The sequence below is a fragment of the Rhagoletis zephyria genome, unplaced genomic scaffold (assembly GCF_001687245.7).
Source record: "Rhagoletis zephyria isolate East Lansing unplaced genomic scaffold, Rhagoletis_zephyria_1.1 Rzeph_scaffold_01576, whole genome shotgun sequence".
NCBI lineage: Eukaryota > Metazoa > Arthropoda > Insecta > Diptera > Tephritidae > Rhagoletis > Rhagoletis zephyria.
The window spans coordinates 73,467-90,903 of record NW_016158660.1 but is presented as its reverse complement, the minus strand read 5'-3'; the positions used below and the strand labels follow the sequence as shown (position 1 = coordinate 90,903).

The 17,437-nt window shown below is 37.1% G+C and overlaps 4 protein-coding genes across 6 annotated transcripts in view; 2 read left to right on the top strand and 2 right to left on the bottom strand.

The window, feature by feature from the left end:
- Window positions 1-9,081, bottom strand: part of Hmgs (hydroxymethylglutaryl-CoA synthase) — an 18,183-nt gene extending 9,102 nt beyond the window's left edge. Inside the window, exon 1 of one of the 3 annotated variants that reach the window (XM_017618210.1) lies at window positions 8,894-9,081. The gene's annotated coding sequence lies outside the window, so the exon portion shown is untranslated. Of the gene's footprint in view, window positions 1-4,514; window positions 4,836-8,191; window positions 8,356-8,893 lie in introns of those variants that run through there. The other 2 variants (XM_017618205.1, XM_017618208.1) reach the window with 2 other exon arrangements.
- The window catches only part of LOC108364509 (uncharacterized), an 11,886-nt gene extending 1,655 nt beyond the window's left edge, over window positions 1-10,231 (top strand). The window contains exons 2-5 of the mRNA XM_017618213.1: window positions 576-684; window positions 1,725-1,836; window positions 9,667-9,685; window positions 9,846-10,231. Coding sequence (XP_017473702.1) covers window positions 576-684; window positions 1,725-1,836; window positions 9,667-9,685; window positions 9,846-10,231 — 626 coding nt within the window. The remainder of the gene's footprint in view (window positions 1-575; window positions 685-1,724; window positions 1,837-9,666; window positions 9,686-9,845) is intronic.
- Window positions 10,232-11,266: 1,035 nt separating this feature from the next.
- rswl (tRNA methyltransferase roswell) lies at window positions 11,267-12,916 on the top strand. The gene is made up of 3 exons (XM_017618212.1): window positions 11,267-11,943; window positions 12,029-12,395; window positions 12,457-12,916. The coding sequence occupies exons 1-3, from the start codon at window positions 11,330-11,332 to the stop codon at window positions 12,844-12,846; spliced, it is 1,371 nt and encodes a 456-aa protein (XP_017473701.1). The 5' UTR covers window positions 11,267-11,329; the 3' UTR covers window positions 12,847-12,916.
- On the bottom strand, window positions 12,915-14,810 carry Dnaaf3 (Dynein axonemal assembly factor 3). Its single transcript, XM_017618204.1, has 2 exons — window positions 13,832-14,810; window positions 12,915-13,774 (listed from the first exon to the last, which is right to left on the bottom strand). The coding sequence occupies exons 1-2, from the start codon at window positions 14,597-14,599 to the stop codon at window positions 13,004-13,006; spliced, it is 1,539 nt and encodes a 512-aa protein (XP_017473693.1). The 5' UTR covers window positions 14,600-14,810; the 3' UTR covers window positions 12,915-13,003.
- Between the last annotated feature and the right edge of the window lie 2,627 nt (window positions 14,811-17,437).

The window sequence follows — 17,437 nt, the reverse complement described above, 5'->3', positions numbered from 1 at the left end:
TTTTTTTTTGTGAAAATTGTCAAAAAGTTATTAAAAATACATGAGTGCAAAACTGTAACATATGCCTTAATTTACATTTTTGTCTGCTGGTTTCTTTAATGTTGTTGAATTGACTTCAAATCGTTATGACAGAGGAAGCAAAGATGTACCAATAAAAATACAGAACAACAGTATGAATGTCGTTAGAACTTGGAAAGATAGCGACAGCTGAAAGAAAAGGTGTTACTCCATGTTACAGTTTTGCTCGTCACTGTATGTATATCTAAACTGAGTTGCATGGTAAACAGTGGTGGTACTAAGAACTTAAGTGGTGATTTTTTGTGGTACTCAATGCTGAACCGAAATACATACATATGATATGATAGTTTTAAACTAAAGATAAAAAACATACTATGTCTATTTAGTGCCATTCCAAAAACTAGGCTTGCTCTAGAGACTGTCCGATTTACTGCTGGGCATGATCATATATGTATGTATGTATGTACATTTGTATGTTAATTTATGCAAGTCGATTTGTAAACATGTAAACTAAATGAAATCAAGTATAAAACTTTCTCCGTATGTATTGTTTATAGTGTCTGCGCGCGATCGTGTTGAGCAAGCGTCGTTTCGTCAGCTTGCGGATGAGCAACAAATTGTGCGTAAGCGAGAGCTGAGCAAGTTGGTCTTGCATAATTTGGGCAAGTAAAGATGAGCATCACTTTTATTGTTCCAATATACTGACTCGTTCGTACTTTAGATCGGCCACCCATTTGAAAGATTACATCCGATGATTTTAGTGTCATAAAAATTTCCGTTATATACTCGTATATGCATATGTAAGTATGTATCTAATAATTAAATACATATGTTCATAGATATTACTAACTACCAGCAGAAAATTTATTGTTAAATTTATATGCAAGAAAAAATGCATAAAAGTTCATAAAGAAAAACTTATGGCTAGGGTGAAATGTTTATGGTTATTTGTGACCCAACCTAATGAGCATGCATTTCGAAGTATTTTTATGCCTTATTCGTATATTTATCACCACTTAAAAACTCGTTCTCTTTTGAATTTCAAGTAGAAAGGGCCAATTACAAGGGCATTCCTTTTAAAAAATGTTTAACTTTAGATGTGTTCGAATGTACAAATGTTTTAAATGTATACATTAGCAAGTGTACATATGTACATATCTACATATTCGTATGTGCAGTTTTTGTACAATGAATTTTATGAATTGTCGTTTCCCACTTATTTGCAAATATAGTACATATGTACATATACATATGTATGTAAATATAACACACTCCCTTAAAAGTGTATTAACTCAAAAATATCCAAGAGATAGAAAAAACTAATAACTATTTTTAAGCACGTGTTATTAATTTAGTTAAGAGAGCATTTATGGAGTTTTTTCCAGCAAATTGCAATATAATACATAGGTATATATTCTATCGGGAAAAAAATAGACAAGCGACATATTGACCAGCTTTAGCAATTGTGCGTTTGTTTATTTAATGTTTATCAATCCTATGTTTATATAAAAATTTAGCCGTTTTTCCGCGTTTTTGTTACCAAATATAGCCAGCCGATTGAGCTCAAACTCGCAGGATAAGTTTGTTTTCACGCCAATTAGAAGAACAGCGCATGCCTTTTTGATAGGTGGCTGCGGTCGTCATTAATCTAAAAATTGCCGACTTGGCTAAAATTTTAAACATGTATTAGTTACATATTTTCGCAGTTTGCCACAGGGCGAAGACGAGTTCGAATCGACGTCCTTACGACGTCGCTCTGGTGAAATCATTTGGGTGCAAATGCAACGTCGTTCCGAATTCGTTTCTTCGAATCCACAAGTTTCTTGGGGAACCTTCGGCCTGGGTTGGAAAAGTTCCACGCCAACATTTTTATATATCTNTTTTCACGCCAATTAGAAGAACAGCGCATGCCTTTTTGATAGGTGGCTGCCGACTTGGCTAAAATTTTAAACATGTATTAGTCACATATTTTCGCAGTTTGCCACAGGGCGAAGACGAGTTCGAATCGACGTCCTTACGACGTCGCTCTGGTGAAATCATTTGGGTGAAAATGCAACGTCGTTCCGAATTCGTTTCTTCGCATCCACAAGTTTCTTAGGGAACCTTCGGCCTGGGTTGGACAAGTTCCACGCCAACATTTTTATATATCCNTCGCAGTTTGCCACAGGGCGAAGACGAGTTCGAATCGACGTCCTTACGACGTCGCTCTGGTGAAATCATTTGGGTGCAAATGCAACGTCGTTCCGAATTCGTTTCTTCGAATCCACAAGTTTCTTGGGGAACCTTCGGCCTGGGTTGGAAAAGTTCCACGCCAACATTTTTATATATCTAAGCATAAACAAAATTCATTCATTTGGATAGTGCACCGTTTTTATTAAGAGAATTTTTTATTATGACAGAATATGGAATCCACAATGTACACTTGTGCTCAAAAAATTAAGCCGCCTACATCTTGTTTTCAGTATTCATATAAACTTTTATAAAGGTAGGTAGATACAGTTCACTCTATTGGTCGTGTTAATAAAAAATAAATTTTTTGGTATGCATTTTTTTCAAATTTGGTATAAAACTGTACTTTTACTTTAAATTTGGTATAAATTTTGAGCATCGCTTTGCAGTTCGCTGGTATATCGTTTTCACGGCCCGCCGGCGAACTGTGCTTTTCATCGGACGGCGAGTCGTTTCTGACTCGTTCTGGTGAACAATTTGTTCGCCGGCTACGTCGTCGTTTGGCCAATTGGGTTAATAACAAAATTTGCTCGATAGATGGTGCTGGGGTTGAGATCTCGTTAAAAACGTATTTATGAGCCGATTTAGCCCAATTCCGAAATTTATTTTAGTTAAATGAAGGTAAATAGTTTATATTCAACAATTTTTATTGAGCTTGAGGCCGTTTTTAATGAAAAACGTATTGCGGAAAAGCAACAATAATTTGAAAAAATGGTAGAAGTGATAGCTATTTCGGAAATCACCACATTTCCTCATCAGACTTCTTTCAGTAGGACTCGAACCGAAGATCCCACTGGCTCAGCCAGTTGCCTACGCACTGTGCTAAATTCGCCTTGTGAATAACAAAAAACAAGTAAATATTTTCCAGTCGAAATTTTCCAGTTAAAATAGGACATAGTGAAAACCAGTCTTAAGCATTCAAATAGCATTCGCAGGGGACTTTTCAATAAAACATTTTATTTTTTTCGAGTTAGATTTTCAAGGTTGCAGTAATTCGCATAAAGCTGAAAATTGGTACGAATGTTACGAACGTCATTATAAATGAAATGTAAAAAGTTCTTAACGGGGTTAGGTCGCCGAAACAACAGCCCTTGGTCGGGTAAAACCCGAGTCATTCCGGTACGTAGAACCGAATGATACTCATATGGTCTTTAGTTGTGTCTCACTTTAATTGATTTAGGTACTCAAAAAAATATAACTTTTAAGTACTTAGTTTTGTTAAAAATGTTTGGATATTTCTGAGCTCGCGGTCTCTTGGGCCGGGATCTCCGATCGCGGGTTCGTGGCACTTTGGCAGCCATGCCGCCCTATAGTTACGCCTCTGAGCACCACATAAATCTACATTTCAAACTTCGTAGAGAAATTATAAAAAATTAACAAACTTTAACCGAAAAATTGTAAAATTTTTATTCAGAATTTTTAGAAAAATTTTAGGTATGCAGTTTTATAGCCCATTAAATTTTACTTAGTACTTAGCAAATAAAATTAAAAAAATTAGAGCAACGCGATTTCCTAGCGCTTTGAATTTGTACGTCTAACATGATAAAATTGAATGGGCTATAAGACTACATACCTAAAATTAAAAAAAAAAAATCTGAATAAAAAATTTACAATTTTTGGGTGTAACTGTTAAAGTTTGTTGAATTTTTATAATTTTTGTACGAAGTTTGAAATGCGTATTTATGGGATACTGTAGTAGTTATGTAATGTGCTGGACTTTTATAAACAAATTATAATTATTAAATAAATAAAGGAAAAATGTCCAAAACCGGTCAAAATGTCACTTAACTTAATCAGGTGACCACAACTGTATACATATTTATGTATATGCAGTGCTGTCTGCTTTACGTATAACCAAAATTTTTTACGGTCAGCCTAATTTGTTATGCTTTAAAACAAAAAATAGAAACTGCAGAACTCGTTTTTTTCTTAGAATTACATTAAATTGTTTAGATACAGATGTATAAATCGATGGTCCTCTGCAATAGCAACACAGTTCGAAATTCAAAGAATAAAATCTCTTACTACTGTTAAGTGGCTAACGTATATAGTCCCTGTATAATCCATGAATAATCCTTACTAAAGTAAATACTACGGATTAGAAATGAATTAGACGAGGATTAGAGACATGAGCAATTTAACAGTAATAAGTGCTTATTTTTCCAAATTTGTGTCGTTATTACAGAGAACTATACACTGTATTTGCAGCCACACACCCAATTTGATTAAAAGTTAGAAAAAACAAATTTTGGAATTTCATTGTTTACCTTTTAAATTCCGTAATTTATTTTTGTTGCCAGCCAAGTGATGAATCGGCGTATATTTTCTTTTCTATTATATAGTATACAGTAAAAGAACCACAGAGACTAAGAGGCGCGATGATGAAGCGAGAAATTACTTAAAATCACATAAAAATATTTTCCGCGTGACCGTTGGATCATTCGCAAATTAAAAAAAGAAACACAACAGTTTGTACAAAAATCTGAACCACACTCGGAGAAATCGTCTATAAGACTGACTTCAAATCGTTTACGAGTTGCAAACATACATATGCTTTTGGCAGCGAGCGCGATAAGTGATTTTCTAGAGCTAGTGTTGTTGTACTTAAATGCATGGTATGTGTACTTGTTGTTTTTGAGCTTGTTTTACATATTTGTTATTTTGGGTTAATGTATATGCGGTCAATGCGTTTGTTAAACACCTATTGTACATTTTTTTTTGCAAACAACAATATGTACAATCATGATACCGATCGTAGTTCTGCATACCTTTAGCCGATTTCTAATGCACTACTATCGCCACTTGACAATCCCTGACCCTGCGCTTGCTTATCGTTAACGATCCAGGGCGCAGTGACTTGTATGCTCTTTGCATTTAAAATTATGCCTGTAATGTTTTGTATTTTTGTTATTGTAGTCGTAATGGCATGAACGCCACTGTGTAGTATGTAGGTGTATCGCTTTTGAATCTGAATTGCTTGCAGAATTTTTGTCATCAATTTGTTTAGAACGAGATTAAATGCCTGGCACTTTTTCGCTTTTGATAAGCTTATTTGAGGAGTTGTTGCTGCCTCGGAACTGAAATATGTACATATGCAAATATGCACTTGCTTGTAAACATTCATTCACATTTACATGTCGACAGTCTTAATAACTTTTGCTTCAATGGGTTCAAAGTTTACTTATTTTGCATGCAACAGCACACCGTAGTAGTGAACTAAATACTTTAATGAGCAATCACATTTGTAGCTTTTATTTGCAAGCAAGAAATTAAATTTGCCCACTGCGGTTACGTACGCTTGTATTTTTGCTTGTTACACATTTGCTTAGGAATTACCTTTTTGTGTAAAATTCATCGGAATGCTTATAAATATTTATAAGTTTGTTTTAAAATAGTAAGAACGGATATGTATGTATGTATGTAGATACATGAATGCATAAACAAAATAAAAATACTAGCTTGACCCGTACGCGCCCGTTGTATGCATCGATTACAATCTGAGCTATTTTGATAAAAAAAAATAAGTAATAAGAATAAGACACGTAATTCTACACTACTAAAGTATTTTAAACTGTAAATTTTTGTTAATTACTGTTATTCTAATTTTTCATTCAAATTGATTAGAATTATGTATTTTGAAATCAATAAATTAGTGAATGCACAAGTACTTGCCGACTTAAAGCTTAAACAGACGGCAGCGTTGATCCGGACTAACTCGGACTTAATCCGGATCAACTGCAGTTAATTCCCCAGTTGATCCGGATCAACGCTGCCGTCTGCTGCTTTTAGAGTCTAATACAGCACAACACCAAGGCAAGCTCTGAAATTGTGGGAGAACATCCGCAAGCCTACAGAAAAAAATGTGCAAACAAGAAACACAGACATATCTTATTTTTTAGTTGTGGCTTGAATATTAAATGTTTACAATACATATTATGAGAGAGGCAGACAGTTCCATAACTTGAGGATTTTATCCCTCCTACCCTTACTTTGCGAGGAGCATAATGTGGTGGCGTGATAAGAACTGGCTGATTGCAAGCAGACTTTTCTGAAAAAACTAAAAATGGAATTAACTGTATGGGTGACCGGCTCAGAGAAAGTTTAAATTGTAATCCGAAAATACTTGCAATTAAAATCACATGAACTGCAATCAACTCTAAACAAAACTACATACATATGTAAGTAAAAAATACAAATGAAATTAACAAGACGATCTCTGTATGTTTGGTACATGTAGAAGACTTCTTATTTTATAGGGAAAATATTTTTAAGCATGAATTACATTTATCGCTCATTTACTACATAGGTCACAACTGAAAAAACAGGTTTCTACTAATTGACTCTCATTATGAAACAACAATGAAAACAACACAAGCCATTAAAATTAAATTTTTTTGCACAATGTGAACGATACCATAACGAATAACTCTGAATACTTATGTAAATAATTTGGTTGTTATATTAAGTAAATAAGCGTTATGTACTTATATACATACATATGTAGGTATTTGGCGTTCAAATGAAACGATAAAAAATGATTTACAATGAAGGACGTGTTTTTGTATTAAAAAACATCTGTTTTATTGTTTATAAATTAATAACGGGGAAACTTTCCATTATGTCCGTTCGTTAAAGGTGCGGTGGGCGAAGGGGGAGTATGCGTGGCATCTCCAACCGACCTTTTTGGAGAGGGCATGAACCCCCATTGACAAAAATGCAACCCCCGACCACCTAGGCCCCCTATGGTTCCCTACGGACCCCTTTGGAAAATGGCCAAAAATCGCATTTTTACTTGCGTCCACAGTATTTTTGCGAAGAATTCCTTTCTGCGTAGGCGGCCTTCGGCCGCGCTTAGGGATTATAGCCCTTACTACGTAGAATTCTCCTTTCTGTGTGACCTAACTGGGGCTACCGCCCCAGTGATGTAATCTTGGGAAAGGATGAGGTAACTAGAATTCCCTTTCTGTGTGATAAACCTGGTGCTGTCGCCCCAGTGATGTCTATTTTGATTACTGGGTGTTTTATAAAAATGTCTTGTATATAAAAATGTGTATATAAAAATGTATTGTGCAAATGAATATTTAACATTTTTCAAGCGAATAAACGCAAATAAAAATTGTGATTTTTGGCAATTTTTCTAAGGGGTCCCTAGGGAACCATAGGGGACCTAGGTGGTCGGGGGTTGCATTTTTGTCAATGGCGATTTATTCCCTCTCCAAAAAGGTGGGTTAGAGGTGCCACGCCCACTTACCTTTCACCCACCGCCCCTTTAACGAACGGCCATAAAGGAAAGCCAACCCTTAATAACAGTACCTACATACTTATCTACATCTGTTTCACGAAATTAAAAAATAATACACGTTTCTCGATACTGCATCATGAAAAACTTTGTACCTAGTACCTGTCTAGTATCTAGTAGCGCACATTAAAGTGCGCGCTGTTGTTGCTGGTACATATGTATGCACTTACGGATGTATGTACATACCTATGCACAGCTTTGGCACTCATTATTCTTTGAAATTTCGTAACTATTTCTTGGCGTTTCATGTGAACTGATTAGCAAAAGTTAATTAGAAAATCATCAAATTATCAATGAAAAGTACAACTACAGCAGCTCGGCAAATGTACCTTACTTTTAGAAGCATCTAATATTCATGTATTTCTTTATGAATGCTTGAAAAGGATGAGTATTTTTTAGAATCACGTTTGTCGGCGTCGAGCATATTTACATACATATATGAATATGTGCATACATGCATATGTAACACCTTTAATAAATTATCATTAGCTATTACATCAGCGGCCGCCTAATTATATTTTATACTTGTTTTCGGCTAATACTTTCCCCGTTCCTGTGACGAAATTAATTGGAAAATATGTGGTATGTGTATAAAAAGAAACTTTCACCCAATATGACCCAAACAACACCCTTTGAATTTCTTACCTTGTGCTTTACGGACGTAACCACTGGCTCTGCCCGTGTATAAAACAGTATTCTTTATTTTTAATAGCTTTATAAGTACAAAAAGACTAATGCAGTTAATTTTATTCAATAAGAAGGAATTGTATTCCTCTCACTCCTATTGGATTTACTTTCTTGCCACTGTCGTGTTGCGAACGAAAAGCTGTTTTTGACAATTCTTTTTCGCTGCGGTAACAGCTGATTCAGTTGCAGTGGCAGCCAAACTATAGGCAGATTCCAAATCGCCGGCGCCCCTAACCGATTCCCATTAGCTCTGATCCAGTACTACAAGAACTTACAGGTTTTTCACGAACTTACAGGAAAAATGTTCCCGTACTCCGAATTCCTCCAAAAATGAGAGTGTAGAGAATGAAATTGCAAGATTTTACTTGAGCTTTTTCTTCTGGTTAAATTATGAAAAGTTTCAAGCGATCACTGGTTGACGGTTTTACAGGAAAAAAGCTTTTTTCCCCGTACTTTTTGTTGTTACTCACTTTTTACTCTCACTTCAGAGAGTAATTTTGCTGTTTGACATTTTTACAGGATTNTAATTATATTTTATACTTGTTTTCGGCTAATACTTTCCCCGTTCCTGTGACGAAATTAATTGGAAAATATGTGGTATGTGTATAAAAAGAAACTTTCACCCAATATGACCCAAACACCACCCTTTGAATTTCTTACCTTGTGCTTTACGGACGTAACCACTGGCTCTGCCCGTGTATAAAACAGTATTATTTATTTTTAATAGCTTTATAAGTACAAAAAGACTAATGCAGTTAATTTTATTCAATAAGAAGGAATTGTATTCCTCTCACTCCTATTGGATTTACTTTCTTGCCACTGTCGTGTTGCGAACGAAAAGCTGTTTTTGACAATTCTTTTTCGCTGCGGTAACAGCTGATTCAGTTGCAGTGGCAGCCAAACTATAGGCAGATTCCAAATCGCCGGCGCCCCTAACCGATTCCCATTAGCTCTGATCCAGTACTCCAAGAACTTACAGGTTTTTACACGAACTTACAGGAAAAATGTTCCCGTACTCCGAATTCCTCCAAAATCCTGTAAATGAGAGTGTAGATTATGAAATTGCAAGATTTTACTTGAGCTTTTTCTTCTGGTTAAATTATGAAAAGTGTCAAGCGATCACTGGTTGACGGTTTTACAGGAAAAAAGCTTTTTTCCCCGTACTTTTTGTTGTTACTCACTTTTTACTCTCACTTCAGAGAGTAATTTTGCTGTTTGACATTTTTACAGGATTCTACACGAAAAGTATTGCATCAGAGCTGTTGATTCCGATAGTGTATTTTCGTCACAATAGCAAAGAAGGTAAATCTTACGTTCTTTGGCAATATGGATCGCGATCCAAATATCGTCATAATTACTAACCGTGTGACAGGGACCATTGAATCATGGTGTATTTGGTATTCCATTTTGATCCCAAACCGATTGGAAAATAGACAGTTTTAGTGGCACTCCGTAAGCGCGCTTTATCTTTCTTTGACATTTGCAATCAGCTGTTGGACTTTTACCATTCGCTGTGATTCCAATTAGCCAGCGCATGTCGATTAGAAAATTAACTAATTGTTTATTACGTTTGTTTTTTAAATAAAAATGTTAAAATCACTTCTTCGCTTAGCTCCTACGCGTAGTGTCCTGTGTCCAAATCTTCAGGTATTAAGATCTGGGAATCAGAGCTTGCTAACTGTCAGTGCATCGCTGTTATCGAAAACGTCGCGTAACTGCGCAAAGGTAGCCACAGAAGAGAATGCTGAAAATGAGACCCAGCCTCCCAAAACCCATTATAATCCCTTCGCTCAGGATAATCTAGCCTCAAATATGGACAAAAACACAAACTCTGCGCCGACTGCCAGTGAAGAAGAACGCTCTAAACTGTTGAAGGTCCTACAACTAGAAGTGGACATTGCTCATCAAGAGGGCCGACGTGTACCGGCATTAGAGTCAGTCACAGACGAAAACTGGGCATTTATACTGACACTGCCTTCAAAGTCGNGTAGAGAATGAAATTGCAAGATTTTACTTGAGCTTTTTCTTCTGGTTAAATTATGAAAAGTTTCAAGCGATCACTGGTTGACGGTTTTACAGGAAAAAAGCTTTTTTCCCCGTACTTTTTGTTGTTACTCACTTTTTACTCTCACTTCAGAGAGTAATTTTGCTGTTTGACATTTTTACAGGATTTTACACGAAAAGTATTGCATCAGAGCTGTTGATTCCGATAGTGTATTTTCGTCACAATAGCAAAGAAGGTAAATCTTACGTTCTTTGGCAATATGGATCGCGATCCAAATATCGTCATAATTACTAAAGAGCGGTTTGTCAAACCTTCAAACACCCCCATACACAGCACAAATGGCTTGAAGCAAAGGGAAATTTCGCTTGGTTTGTCAAACCGCTTGTGTGGTGTATTTCGCTCTTAACCGTGTGACAGGGACCATTGAATCATGGTGTATTTGGTATTCCATTTTGATCCCAAACCGATTGGAAAATAGACAGTTTTAGTGGCACTCCGTAAGCGCGCTTTATCTTTCTTTGACATTTGCAATCAGCTGTTGGACTTTTACCATTCGCTGTGAATCCAATTAGCCAGCGCATGTCGATTAGAAAATTAACTAATTGTTTATTACGTTTGTTTTTTTAAATAAAAATGTTAAAATCACTTATTCGCTTAGCTCCTACGCGTAGTGTCCTGTGTCCAAATCTTCAGGTATTAAGATCTGGGAATCAGAGCTTGCTAACTGTCAGTGCATCGCTGTTATCGAAAACGTCGCGTAACTGCGCAAAGGTAGCCACAGAAGAGAATGCTGAAAATGAGACCCAGCCTCCCAAAACCCATTATAATCCCTTCGCTCAGGATAATCTAGCCTCAAATATGGACAAAAACACAAACTCTGCGCCGACTGCCAGTGAAGAAGAACGCTCTANTTGATCCCAAACCGATTGGAAAATAGACAGTTTTAGTGGCACTCCGTAAGCGCGCTTTATCTTTCTTTGACATTTGCAATCAGCTGTTGGACTTTTACCATTCGCTGTGAATCCAATTAGCCAGCGCATGTCGATTAGAAAATTAACTAATTGTTTATTACGTTTGTTTTTTAAATAAAAATGTTAAAATCACTTCTTCGCTTAGCTCCTACGCGTAGTGTCCTGTGTCCAAATCTTCAGGTATTAAGATCTGGGAATCAGAGCTTGCTAACTGTCAGTGCATCGCTGTTATCGAAAACGTCGCGTAACTGCGCAAAGGTAGCCACAGAAGAGAATGCTGAAAATGAGACCCAGCCTCCCAAAACCCATTATAATCCCTTCGCTCAGGATAATCTAGCCTCAAATATGGACAAAAACACAAACTCTGCGCCGACTGCCAGTGAAGAAGAACGCTCTAAACTGTTGAAGGTCCTACAACTAGAAGTGGACATTGCTCATCAAGAGGGCCGACGTGTACCGGCATTAGAGTCAGTCACAGACGAAAACTGGGCATTTATACTGACACTGCCTTCAAAGTCGGCCCGTTACAAGTACTATACATACTTGTGGCAAATCGAAGCAAAAAAGCAGGCTAAGGAGCGTAAAAAGGAAGAACGAGCGTTGCAAGTGCTGGAGCGCAAGGAAGAAATGCGCAAAGAACGCGAAGCAAATCCGCACATCATTTATGGCTTGGGTCACACGTCGATTTTCCTACGAATCTACGATTCGGCTATCAACGACTTTATGAACAACAGGTGAATAAGGTTATTCATAATTATTATTTCCAAAAGCGTGGGTTTGTAAATGGCTCTGCTGAATATTTCTTGCTCCTCTTTACAGATTATCACGCGCTATGCAATTTTCGCCTAAAATTGTGCTAGACTGCTCATATGATAGACACATGACCCGCCGAGAATCACTGAACGCAGCCAAACAATTGATGTTATGCTTTGCTGAGAATCGCGCGCATGATGACCCTTTCGATTTGCACTACTGTAACGTTAATTTAGATAGCGTGTCCATTAAGGCCTTGAAACGTTATATACCTACCATGCTGAATCCGGAATTTCCCATGAATGTGCATGAAAAATGTTTCACTGAGCTGTTTCCCAAGGAAAATCTTGTCTATCTAACGCCGCATTGCCGCACAGATTTAGAAGTGTATAATCCCGATGATGTGTATATAGTTGGTGCGATGGTAGACACAGTGAGTATACAGTATCTAAATAAATTAAACAAATACTTAATAACTCCTGTTCGTGTCTCAGGTCAATAATGAACCGCTGTCCTTAGGCAAAGCCAAACGTTTAGGCATACGAATGGCCCGGCTACCGCTCGACCGTTACCTACAATGGGGTGCGGGTTCAGGGAAATCTTTGACACTTAATCACATGGTAAACATTTTGTTGGACCTGAAAAGTACCAAAGATTGGGCACAAGCATTAAAACATGTGCCTCGCCGCAAAGTGGTCGATATGGCCGCAGATGCGCAGCGACAGAGGCGTACATTGGAAAATCGCGCGAACAAACTAAACTTTCGTTTAGATGATATTTTAGATGAAAATCATAGAAATGAATGCAATGTGCGTAAATCAAACGTGAGAACGCCTAAGAAAAAAACCGAATTCAATTTGGAAACGTGGGGTTCCAAAAAGTAAAGTAAAAATACGAACTAGTTGTCTATTGTAAGTTTTTAGTTTCACAATATAATATAAGTTGTTAAAAATATGATTATGCATTTGAAAACATGGTTAATTGAGGGCAAGTTACGATACATGCAGAAGCAATACATATGCAAATACATACATATGTTAATTAATTATTTTCCACATTCATCCGCTCAACTTTATTGATCTTCTTGTATTTTAAAATACTGTTTTTTGAATTCAAGGCATTGTAATTAATCACCGGCGTTAAGTTAATAAGCTTCGCATACGCTTTCAACTTATCTTCGAACTGCTTGACCTCCTCCTTGCGCGCTACAGTCAATAGTTTACTCTCCCAAATAAGCAACGCATTATCCCGCAGCACTTCTGAGAAAGCGCTTTTCAGAAATGGAAAATAATTATATCCCACAAAGACCACATCAAAAAAGTCATGCCAGCTTTCATTGGCATCAGCATTTTGCAGCGTAAAAATATCATCTACTGGGAGAAAGAAAATCTTGCACTGCTCCACGTTAATCCAAGGCTTATCAAAGTCTTGTATTGCATCTAAATCGCTTTCGTTATAGGAAAGACGTTCGCCCATTAGCAGCTTGACGGATCCGTATTTGCGAGAAATTTTACGATCATGAACATAGGCCGAACGTGTTTGTAACTCATGGAAATATTCTAATAGATTGCGCTCAGTAATATCTGTTGCACGATAGTCATTATCGCCATGTACTGAATTCAACATTTCCTTATCGACGGTGTTGAGACCGAATGTGCAAAAAGGTCCGGTTTGGATATCGCCTGCATAACCACGATGCCCATATTTTTCGCCGTTACGCACCAATCCAGCAGTGAGTGTTTTATTCGGTTTACATTGCTCGTATTCGGGGTATGTAAAAGCGATGCCAGTTTCGCGCCAGTAACGGTATTCCTGAAGTAAAATGAGGTTTCAAAATGTAATTATATTTGACGGTATTCATGCAATCACCTGCGAGCATATTTGCCCAGCTTCCCTATCCTTTAACACCATATTCAAATCCCAATCGAATGCGCCCTCTCGGTAATCATAGCGTGCACCTAACAATTTGCGTACTCGTTCCATCCAATATTCTTGCACATTGAAAGCAAAACCTTCGCGGGGCAAGAGAAAATTGAATGCATTATCCAATCCATCACGTTCACGATATCTTAAACGATCAATATTCAGTTGGGGTGCCAACTTCTGCAGCTCATCATCATCTGTAATCAATTTCACCATTGTTTTCGCTTTGCCTACCAGATATTGATGTGAGGATGGGCGCATCAGTGCGTTTCCATACACATCCATGAAGAGATGTACCTTACGTACTAAGTGGAAGCCTTCGGAATTCTCGAGTGCTATGCCAAGTAGTAGCATATTGCGTGCCACAATTTCTATACAACCATCAAGCACATAGAAAGTGACCTTTCCACCGCTGTGTTTGTACATTTTGGCCATAGTTTTGATTATGTGGCGCGGATCACCGGCACCAAACAGTAGTATATTAAGATTTTTATCCGCCGAGGCCAATCCGCCAACATCGCCACCTTCTGGTTCCGCTTCCACTGTACATTCGTCGGTATTTGTAGATTCCAAATTCGTAAAATTTTCCTCTTTTGATTGAGCATCTTTAGAATTTCCGGAGTTTTTCACGCTGCTGGCAACAGGCTCGTGGATTTTATGCGCATTGAAGTATTCCTGGTAGAGATCCAGCGCTTCACTAAGACCCCAAAACATTTTCGATTCTTACGCAAGCCGAGTAAAGTCGTTCCTTATTTAATTTAATTTATTTTAATTCTAGATGCCCTAGATGCCTATTTTCGTCGATTTATAAATACAAATAGAATTATTTTTTTATGACAAATTTTTTATTGTTGCTATGGGGTGTTTAACACGTAGCTAAGCAATTTTCATCAATGTGCTTTTGCACGTACGGGGTGTCCTAGACCACCAGTTAATGGGATTGTGTGTGTATGTGTGTGTGTGTGTATGTGCGGTTGCGGCTGTTGCAACTTATTAAAAATTATTGCATTCGCCGAAAAGTACATAAAAATATTGAACATAAAAGAAATCGGCATCCTTTGCAGTTTTTCGCTGTCGCTACGCCAGAATGGTGCAACACCGAAACAGCCACCGCCTTAGCCACAGCCGCAGCCTCTGCAGCAACAGCAAACAATAAGTAGACAGGAGCAGGAGTAGCACCAACATCAATTGCATTGCGATGAAAAGCAAGAAAGCGAAAATTAAATGCATGCATTTCTATATACATACATATGTATGCAATGTTGTTGCGGCTGTGGCAGCAGTAACGAATTAAATCCGATTGAATGCACTTTGCAATAAATCTGCCACTCAGTGTCGTATGAGTCGCATACGTCAATCGAATTGCGTTGTTGTGACCATGAACTGCTTAAAAGTACCTCGCACTGCACTGAATTTTGAAAAGTTTTATGGATTCGTTATTAATAGAAGTAAGTATTTATGAATGCAGGCCTGTACCAGACATGTACTTATGACTTAAGCGGAACTTTAATAACGAAACTAATCCATGCAATTTTTTCATTCTGCCGTTATACTAGATCGCTTAATTGCATATTTAAAGTCCTCGGATATCGAATATCTTTTGCGCCCTGGTAAAACGTTTACGTTATGAATTTTTAAGGTGTCCGGCTTGGGAAGTATGTAATGGCCCGAGCACCCCCTGCCCCTACCTGGCTACGCCCATGATAGCATATATTGTGAATGAGAAAACGAATGCGAATGTTAAAATTAATGCGGAAGCTCTGCGGTTGCGAATGCGATTACGAATATTCGCAACATCCCCGGTATGCACCCACTAGAGATATTAATTTTTTCGCTTTTTACGATCCCGGGATTTTCGGGATGTCATTATCACAATCCCGGTATCCCGGGATTAGTCCCATTCATTACTTTTCAACAACTTAAATCGAAAAAATTGCTTCTTTATTGTTTGAGAAGCTCTCCTACCATAAAATAAATTATAAGTAAATGGGTTTGAATCCTACTTTTTTATTAAAAGTGGCATTTTCATTTTTTTTTTTCTCTGACATCAGGATTTATTTTAAAGGACTTTGTAATTTCTAAGATATGATTAGTTCCAAAAATTATTTAAAAAATTCAATGCAATGTAGAATAAAAATATGGGTATCAAATTCAAGTGGAAATTTCTTTAGAGTTTAAAAAATTTAAAATTTTTTGGATTCACAAGGACGAATATTTAATTTTTTAAGCTGATAATGTTAGAAGGAAGAAATTCCTTAACATATAATTTTTCCAAAAACAAATATTGCCAAATTTCATGGATAAAATTTTAAAGGGATATTTTCAATACTTATCAGTACTTATGCACCAAAAAATTGAATCTGTTTAAATTCTACAAAATTTCCTATTTAATTTGATACCCATACTTCTCTAAGCACTGACGTCAGAGTGAAAAACTAAAAACGCAATTTTACTATATTGGCCTTGGTTTCTCCCCAAGAAGAATAGCAATAACTATGTATCAGGGTGGTTGCAAATATTCGTACTCGCATTCGCAACCGCGGAACTTTCGCATTAATTTTAACATTTACATTCGCTTTCGCATTCGCAATAATCTATGCGGATCTTTTGCGAATGCGAATATTGAAGGATTCGCATTCGCATTCGCAACCGCGGAACTTCCGCATTAATTTTAACATTCACATTCGCTTTCGCATTCGCAATAATCTATGCGGATCTTTTGCGAATGCGAATATTGAAGGGACCGAAAATAAGAGTTATATTTTTACGAATTAAACTTGGCCAAATATTTTTTATTCCGAAATAAAAGCCCTTTCCGGATAATAAACAAACCGCTTATCCAAATTATACAAGTTTGGTATCAAATGAAATAGGACTTAAATGCTTTAAAACTGAAATGTCTACATCCGCATTCGCATCCGCATCCGCGCATGTTAGCTTTTAAACATCCGCATCCGCATTCTCATCTGCGGATGTTTAAATTTCCACATTCGGAACATCCCTACTATGTATGTCCATTAGAGTGGTCCAAAAAAATTTTTCCCCCGATAGGGTTTGGGACACCTTCCAAAATTTTTCCTCTTGCCGAAAGGGGTGCTAATACCAAACCTCACGTTTCTAAGTATCCATTTAGAGGATGCTCGTGATGCTCGTATTTTACTCTAGAAGTATTCCAATTTAAATTATCTATTAAAATATCACAAGCTTCAGTTGTCCTGGCAACAAATCACTAATATTTTTGCCAGTTTGGCAGTCCAGATCCAGTAGCGCATTTCAAGGTCATTGAGCCCCCTGTATTGGTTGCCGTAGAAAACTCAAAGTTGGCATTGATATTACAAAATTTCAAAAGGAAGAAAACTAAGGGAGTGCCCCGTTTTCTAGGATGTAATTTTATTTTCCCATACAAAAATTGGATCACGTATGTATGTATTCAAATGGCAATATTTTGAATATACAGAAGTATAACATATTAGGGCTGCTCAGGATGTTGTGGAAATGATCTTGGATTTACAGTTGGAATTGCATTTGCAAATTTTATGCTTGCTGCCATGG

Coding starts and splice junctions, on each gene's coding strand:
- rswl (XM_017618212.1), top strand. CDS start 11,330: ATGTTAAAATCACTTCTTCGCTTAGCTCCTACGCGTAGTGTCCTGTGT. Junction 11,944..12,028: donor AACGACTTTATGAACAACAG/GTGAATAAGGTT, acceptor TCCTCTTTACAG/ATTATCACGCGCTATGCAAT. Junction 12,396..12,456: donor TTGGTGCGATGGTAGACACA/GTGAGTATACAG, acceptor TTCGTGTCTCAG/GTCAATAATGAACCGCTGTC.
- Dnaaf3 (XM_017618204.1), bottom strand. CDS start 14,599: ATGTTTTGGGGTCTTAGTGAAGCGCTGGATCTCTACCAGGAATACTTC. Junction 13,775..13,831: donor CTGGGCAAATATGCTCGCAG/GTGATTGCATGA, acceptor ATTTTACTTCAG/GAATACCGTTACTGGCGCGA.